General features: G+C 42.9%; 1 protein-coding gene across 1 annotated transcript; it reads left to right on the plus strand.

Annotated features, from left to right (window-relative positions):
- The first annotated feature begins 6,587 nt into the window (after positions 1-6,587).
- LOC102291549 (olfactory receptor 11A1-like) lies at positions 6,588-7,557 on the plus strand. The gene has a single exon (XM_005951098.2). The coding sequence runs from the start codon at positions 6,588-6,590 to the stop codon at positions 7,512-7,514; it is 927 nt and encodes a 308-aa protein (XP_005951160.1). The 3' UTR covers positions 7,515-7,557.
- The last annotated feature ends 1,327 nt before the right edge of the window (positions 7,558-8,884 follow it).

Below are 8,884 nucleotides of genomic sequence, written 5' to 3' on the forward strand. Positions count from 1 at the left end.
GAGAACAGTCTCAGGACCAGTGGGCACAGGGGCCCCTGGAACACACAGGACAGAACCAGCAGGCGCACGGGCCTCTGGCAGGGACAGAACAGGACCAGCAGCCACAGTGGCCCCTGGCAAACACATAGCTGACTGCAGCTGCGCAGAGCATTGACTCTGCTCAGGCAGTGACAGACGGGTGCAGTCCTCAGCTGGGTTCCTAGCCTCCAGGGGTCCAGAGTGGGCTGAGGGCTGAAACTCAGCCTCTGGGGAGGCCCTGGAGTGCATCACAGTCTCTGAACTAGCCAGCTTTTTAGGAATGATTACGTTATTTTAGGTTCGTCTCTCTGCTTAGAACAAACGGACGAAACACAGTTCCTTTCAGATTGATTTGACTGAGCTTGTCGTACCGGAGTAGCAAGTGACACAGGATGCAGGGCTAGTGGCTGCTGAACAGGAGGCTGAACTGAGGGTGACTGAAATAATGGTTGGGATGACGACGGTGGTGGAATTGGAGACTGAGCTGGAGGCCGGGCGGCTAACTGAGTTTGAGGCCGGGCGGCTAACTGAATAAACACAGCCCCAGAATTAACAGTCCCAAAGTCTGGAGAAACAGAAAGAGTGTCTTTTTCACTCACCACAGCTGGCAGTTCTGAAGTCCCACCACCCAGCTGTGGGGTGAGGCGCCTACAACACGAACGTTGCTTCCTCCTCGGAGAACGCTCCGACAGGCCGGGTAACTCCACATCCGGCAGTTCAGACTGCTTATCCTCCGGTGGGCTGAGCAGACGAGCGGCAGGGGGGTGAAGGTGCAGCTCGTTCAGACAGAAATTCTGAACAAGTGGGTGGAGTGAGCTGAGCAGCCAGGGGAGACCGGAAACCAGTCGCTCCAATCGATTAGTTATGGCTTGGCGGAATCCCTTCTCCTCATGCCCCAGCCATAAATTAATTAGACGGTCCACAGAATAAATAATATCCTCCCGGAGCTCCTCGGGCGGGTTGAAAGCTGCTGGGTCCATTGTGGCCGGTTCGTACTGTCACGGCTGCCGAGGCGAGCCGTGTGGAGTTGGAAGAAGGACCCAAGATGCAGGCAGTGGATGAAATGCTAGTGAGGTTTATTTACAAAGGTGTAGTGGCAAACAAGCAGTGGGGCATGACAATAACTGAAGACACCTAAACTGGGGGGACTTAAAATAACAGACCTGGGAGCATACGATAAAGGGATGAGAAGCAGAGAGACGCAGACGAGGAACAGGACACCGTGGAACACAGGGGGACACAGGGTGACACAGGGGGACACAGGGGGACACAGGGGGACACAGGGGGACACAGACGAACCGGCAACAGGCAGGAGAACACACAGGGCTTAAATACACACTCCAGTAATCAGGGGATGAGAGACGGGAGGGCAACACAGCTGGGAGGAATCAGAGCTGACGGGACAGGGGAAAAGTAACCTGAACACACTCACATCAGACAGAGACCTTCACAATAAAACAGGAAACTCAAACACGGGGAACCAAACAAGACACAGAGCTAAACAGACAGCTTCACAAACAAACGGGGTGACACCATAGACAGACAGAGACACAGACTCAGACTCAAAGGCAGACCGAATATAACACATAGAACTCAAACAATCATCATCATCATCATCATAATAAACTAGAAAATGATAACAAACTAAAAGCGCTGGGTCACCGACCCAGGACCATGACAGAAAAGGCTGATCAGAAGGGCCAGCTCTGTCCTAGGATGCCCTCTGGACCCAGTGGAGGTGGTGAGTGACAGGAGAATGGTGGCTAAGCTGTCATCCCTGTTGGACAACATCTCCCAGCCCATGCAGCAGACTGTGACAGCACTGAGCAGCTCCTTCAGTGGCTGCGGCACCCACCTGGCATGTGGGAGGCAGGTCTCCTTCCAGCTACTGTCAGACTCCACATGTGCAATAGCAATAACACTAAGTGCAATATTCTTTTTCTGACAATGTTGTATTATACTCAGTTGTATATAGTATTTTTTTTTATTCTAATGTATTGTGTACAGTATCTTATTCTTATCCTATTCCAGTGTTTTACTTATTTTTGCGATCTAACTATGCACTGTCCACTGTCTGCTGTAACAAAACAAATTTCCCACGTGTGGGACTAAACAACCTTTAGTACAGCCTTAATAACAGTCTTGCCAAAGTCTGGTAAGGCAAGGATCCCCTGGAGTGCAATAACTATCGACCTATTTCCGACTAAGGCCATATTACTGATGAATCTAGTAGGTCCCGATCTCTGATTGGTCTTTTCTTTATGAACGTCCAGAATGCATTTGACCAAGTGGAGTGGAGGTTTTTGTAGAAAGTATTAGAAAATTTAACTTTGGCCCAAAAGTTATTAAGATGATAAAAATTTTATACACCGAGCCTTCAGCCAATGTCTGTATTGGTGAAAGTCCCTCATCTACATTTAGTATATTTCACAGGACAAGACAGGGATGTTGATGGTTCTGTCCCACCGCTGGAACGAGACAATTCTACTACAACAGCAAAAGCAGGACGCAAGTCACCAAAGTTCTTTGTGTTACTCATGCACGGGGGAGGGCTGACGACCGCTGTTCCTTCGCTTGACCCCAGTTGCTCTCGTCTGCTCCCTCGTAGCACTGCTCTGTATTGCAGTTTCATGACTATGCATAAGTTCATTAACATATGACGTCTTACATAGGCATACATGTGAAGAGAGAGTATCTTGTCTGTATGTCGTGTAGGGATGCGTGTGTGTTTGTTTGTGTGTGTGTGTGTGTCAAGATATGACGCTGGACTCCCTAAAGCTGGTGCCAGGAGTCCATCCGTCCACCTAAACAAAGGGCTCTTATACTTAACCAGACACAGAGTAGGTGGCCTCCAATACCATAAATCAGTAAGACAGGGGTGTCCAAACCTTTTGCAAAGAGGGCCAAATTTTATAAAGTGAAGATGCCTGGGGGCCAATGGTTCCTTTTGACTTTCTTTTTCATAACAAAGTTACATGAAAATATAATGAAGTTTTAATAGTCACAATTACCTTTATTTTTAAAATAGAAATGTACCTAAATAAAAGACACTCAAGCATTTACAACTCTAAAGACACAATTCCGCCTTTCATTTATATCTGGAGAGTCAGACAACATTGGACAAACTGTATAGAATACCCTAAATTTCCATGAGTTTGCAATATCTTTGCCTAATGAACATTTAAACAGGAGTTATAAGTAATGCAAAGTGTTCTGTCATCAATAACGTTTTTTAAAGTGAATTTCGCCCTTGACTTTTGCAAGACTTTTCAGGAAGCCTAAGTTTTTCACACATAACCACATTTGTAAATTTACACAATATGTACACAACACACTCAACTATGAATTAAGAGCATAACATCAATCTTAAGAGTTTAACAAAATACGTTTCCTTTTGTGGATTGCATTAGCATGCTTTATGCTTTTTACTGTTCAGGAACACATGAGTAATGCAGGGATGTCACTCCTGGAGGCCTGCTCTTCATTTGATCCAACTGTGCTAAACCAGAAGGAACTAAAACATGCATAGCAGCTCTCCAGCACAGAATTTGGACATCCCTGGACTAATGAGAGGGGCGATACTGAGATCTAGATTTTAGTAAAGCAATTAGGTCTGGTTTGAGGGCAGTGGTTGAGATGTGTAAAATATCATGCAAGTGGGAGTCACTCATCCTTGATCTCAATCGGTTCTTGTTTAAGTTCATGACAGAGAATGTTTGCTCACACAAATATGTGGAACCAAATAAGCTCAGCATTTTCTTAGCAAGAGATCGCACTTCAGGAAAGCTGTCTTTGTCTAGCTGCCGATAAAAGTCAACAAGAGAACACTGCCGGTGTTTTCCGCTCATCGTCACACTGCAGCTCAATGAGCTCCAGCTGAAGCGGGAGCATCATCAGGGTCCACGGAGAAGGGCGATGAGAAAAGCAGCATGTCTTTTTCAATAGCTGCAAAGTCCTGAAAGTGTTTGTTAAATTCTCCAGAAAGAGACCCGATAGCTGTTGCGTACCCCTTCATTTGAACATTAATGTCCTCTGGGAAACTGTCAATAACCTCTTTCAAAGCTGGGAAGTGTGCAGTACAGGGCTCTGTTAGGGACAAGTGTATTTGGAAAAGTTGCAGTTTGGTTCCAAAGGACTTGATGTGAGCCACCTCACATCATTGTAATAAATTAAGTCACCATATTCAGCCTGGATGTCGTGCAGAAACTCCTGAAACTGTCGGTGGTACAGAGCTTTAGAGCGAATACAGTTGACTGTCTTTGCTACTGGTTTCATAACATCATCAAATTTGAGATGTTTGGCACAGAGAGCCTGCTGATGAATGATACAGTGAACTTTAACACCGTTACCTGCTTCTTCGCTGACTTCATTGCAGATCAGTGTGGACAATCCGCTTCGCTCACCAGCCACGGCAGGTGCACCATCAGTAATGATCCCAGAAACTTTACTCCATGGTAGCTTCATATCATCAACAGCTTCACAAACAGAAATGAATAAATCCAATCCTCTGGTTTGACCCTTAAGGCTTTTGAGATCCAGCGGCTCCTCTGTCACGTTCATCTTGCCGTCGACTCCTCGTAAAAGAATCAGCAGTTGCGCGGTGTCAGATGCATCGGTGCTTTCATCGCAGGCTAATGAGAAATAATCAAAATCCACTCCTCTGTCCCGCTGCTGTCTGTGAATGTCTGACGATATATCCTCACCTCTTTGTGCCACAGTGTTGCGTGCCAAGCAAACACTCAGAAATTCTTGCTTCCACTCGGGGCAAATGTTCTCCACCATTTTCATGACACAGTCTATGACAAACGTACCTTCAGTGAAAGGTTTGCCATGTTTCGCTATTAACATAGCCACTTCGTAGCTGGCTTTCGTGATATTTTCATGTGTCTCACAGGCCCGCATGAAAAAACGCTGCTGTGAAGCCAGAGCAGTTTGGAGTTGCTTCACTTTTTCAGCGCGCTCACTCCTTGTTAGCTTGTTATATGTTGCAGCATGTTTAGTCTCGTAGTGTTTCCTAATGTTAAAATCCTTAAACAAGGCAACAGTGTCTTTACAAATCAGGCAAACACAATTGCCTCGAATTTCAGTAAAAAAATACTGCAATTCCCACCGCTCCTGAAAGCGGCGGCCCTCACCATCAACCTTTCTCTTTTTTTGTACAGTCACCATGGCAGAAATGAGCAGAGAAGGGCGGGCTCGCCGCACAGGCGCGAGTAGCAGAAAAAATGTGCAGCCACCATGTGGTGAAAAAAGGAACTACACCTTTAAAGCCAGGATTTATTTATTCAGACTTAGAAAGTGAGCCATAAATTACACATAATTAGACTGAAGCTGTGGGCCGTGATTGGGCCGCGGGCCGGACTTTGGACATGCCTCCAGTAAGAGAAAGTACGACCTCTCTTGTGACCTTAAGATGTGTGTGTATGCCAGAGTGCTCTGGGAGGCACACAGAGTCTTTGCAGGCTGCTAAGGATCAGACATCCCATCAATATGCAATTGATTATATAACTCTAAGCATATATGAGTAAATATTTCTAAGCATAAATGACAATCCAGCAATATAAACCTAACAGATGTCTCCCCACTCCTTTAACCTTTTTATAGAACCCTTAGCACAGTCAACACGGCAAACAACACCTTCATCCCTGTTTCTATAGAGTGTACAAAACACCATATTTCATTATATGCCGATGATGTCTGTCGGACGACATGTCGGCTATCCAGTCGACCTTACCCACACTATTGAACTTAATAGATACTTTTGGTAAGCTATCAGGTTTTAAGATTAACCTCGGGAAATCTGCTCTTATGTTACTCAAATTACACTGGAACACTCTCACTACCCCACCAGATATAAACATTGTAGGACAGGTTAATTATTCAGGTACTTAGGTAGTGATGTCTGTAGCCTCTATTGTTAAGAACAACTGCTGTGATATTTTTAAAAAGATAGAAAAGGATGTTAATAGATGGACGCATGCGTCAGTGCCAGCTCGGATCGCTGTAGTTAAAATGAATGTATTACCAAGAATTAATTTTATAAGTTCAATGTTTCCTTTAGCCCCCCAGTCGATTACTGGAAAAAAGTGCTCTGCTCAAGTCATTCATATGGATTAACAGGCATTCACGTATAAAGTGGGATATATTACAAAGATCCAGACTAGATGGCGGATGGGCAGTCCTGAATGTTAAACTATATAATTTTGGCATTCACACTGAAACATATCAGCCAATCAAAAGATCAAAAGTTATAGAAATATAACAGCTCCACATATAAAACCCTTTAATAAGTTTAGAATTACAGTTTTTTCTATTTCAGCAAAAGTTGTTTTCATGCTGAGAGTAGCGGTGAGACACAATTAGTGTCCGTTGGCAATGAGCTCAGACTATTACATCACCCGGTTGAAGAGTTTAAATGAAGGAACGTCTGCATGTCAGTCAGTTTTATGCTAATTCACTTCTGCAACATGCTGTAAGTAGACTGAAAACTACTTTTGTTTGGCAGTTCTATTAAATAACACTGTGATCCTCGTTTAACTTTCATAGTTCCGAGAAGCAAACTGTTGATCATGACGAACCTTTCACAGGTTTCATATTTCACTTTCAGTGCCTACTTTGACACTGGGCCATTCAAATACTTATATTTCACTATTGTCATGTCTCTGTATGTGTTTATATTTGGATCTAACCTGCTGCTGATTGTGGTTATCTGTGTGAACAGAAGCTTACATGAACCTATGTACATGTTTCTGTGCAGCCTGTTTGTGAATGAGCTGTATGGTAGTACAGGGCTGTTTCCGTTCCTCCTGCTTCAGATCCTCTCTGATGTTCACACTGTTTCTGCTCCTCTCTGCTTCCTGCAGATCTTCTGTCTGTACACTTATGCAAATGTAGAGTTTTATAACTTAGCCATCATGTCTTATGACAGGTATCTTGCTATCTGCTATCCTCTACAGTATCACACACATATGACGTTTAACAAGGTTGCCAAGCTCATCGTTCTCACATGGCTGTTCCCTATTCTGAATATAGCCGTGATGATATCACTGAATGCCTCACTGCAGCTCTGTGGACACACTGTTGACACGCTGTACTGCAACAATTACTCTGTCGTGAAACTGGCCTGCTTTGACACAACAATTAATAACATCTATGGACTCATGTACACATTCACTGTACTAATTGGTCTTGCATTGCTAAACTTGTTCACTTATGTTAAGATTCTTAAAGTGTGTTTTTCTGGATCCAAACAGACCCGACAGAAAGCCGTCAGCACCTGCACGCCTCACCTCGCTTCTCTGCTCAACTTTTCATTTGGTTGCTTCTTTGAAATAGTGCAGAGCAGGTTTAACCTGAGCAGAGCTCCCATGATTTTACGCATTTTCCTATCAATATATTTTCTCACTTGCCAACCAGCTTTCAACCCCGTCCTGTACGGACTCAAACTAACCAAAATCCGACTCATATGTAAAAGTCTTTTATTTGGTAAGATATGAATTTAAAAAGTTAATAGATACTTTACTAAGTTGATTTCTGGAACTGTTTGGAATATGTGTGACTGTAACAGGCATTACATTTACATTTTTCAAAACAAGTTCAAACAAAACTAGTTTATTTAAATCTTTGTCACATATTGTCACTTTGAATAATATGAAATGCTAATCTTTCACAATAAGGATATTTAGAAATCTTATAAATGAAACATTTATTTACACAATCAATTCTCACATAACAGAGAATAAAACATATTTAAGCACATTAGTCAGAATGGTACATAGCGTGGTGTTTATGTAAAACTTTTCTAGTCTCAATGATGAATCAAGGATTTTGTAAACTTGAGGAAACAACGGTCCATAAAAGTCTCAACGAACAGGATAAATGAATGGAAACATTTTAATTTAAAATTAAAAGATATCCAATAAAGTATTCTTTGGAAGCGCCTTCATCTTTGTCTTTTAATTGCAGACCTGTGCTGATTATAATATGCCGTGTTAATGAACAGCATTGTGCAGCTGCAGTTTTATCAGTGGTCACAGTACTCTGCTGAGGCAGCTGAATTCTTGCAACACCGTGATTACAAATGTGGAGCTGAACAGCGATCAACGGTGACCTCAATAGTTCAAGCTGGCCTGATAGACACTCACAGAAACATTGGTAGAAACATTGGTAGAAACATCCATCACAAGACTCCATGATGGTTCCCTTTAAAATGGTTTTCCATAAAAACTGTTAAATCTGTGATGGTTTAAAACTGGGGAGTGGGATACAGTGTAGAAGCTTCCAGCTCGGCACATGTATAAGGGGTTAGGTTGTAATTAAAGTCATTTATCACATCTGGGCCGGGAGTAAAACCTCTGACCCTGTCATTGAAATGCTTATTTTTTTCCACTTATGTAGCCACAACAACATTAATAGATACTTAGTCCAGTTACATTTTATTTATAGTGTCACATCACAATAACAGTTATGTCCAAGTGCTTTATAATGTAAGGTAAATCCTACGATAACACATAGAGGTGTTAGTAATTATACACAATAATACATCTAATACACGTTTACTCCCCCATCCAAATCACTGAATTCAGGTGTTTCAGTCACTTCCATGTCCACAGGTGTATAAAACCATCACTGCTTCTACAAACATAGTTTGTAGAAGCAGTGATTCCTGCAGTGATGCAGGAATGTCTTAAAGACATAAAGACCTGGATGGCCACTAACTTTCTGCTTCTTAATTCAGATAAAACTGAGGTTATTGTACTCGGCCCTGAAAATCTTAGAAATATGGTATCTAAGCAGATTCTTCCTCTGGATGGCATTACCTTGGCCTCCAGTAACGCTGTGAGGAACCTTGGAGTCATTTTTGACC

Source organism: Haplochromis burtoni, unplaced genomic scaffold (assembly GCF_018398535.1).
Source record: "Haplochromis burtoni strain Fernald_Lab_line unplaced genomic scaffold, NCSU_Asbu1 Contig_933, whole genome shotgun sequence".
Classification (NCBI taxonomy): domain Eukaryota; kingdom Metazoa; phylum Chordata; class Actinopteri; order Cichliformes; family Cichlidae; genus Haplochromis; species Haplochromis burtoni.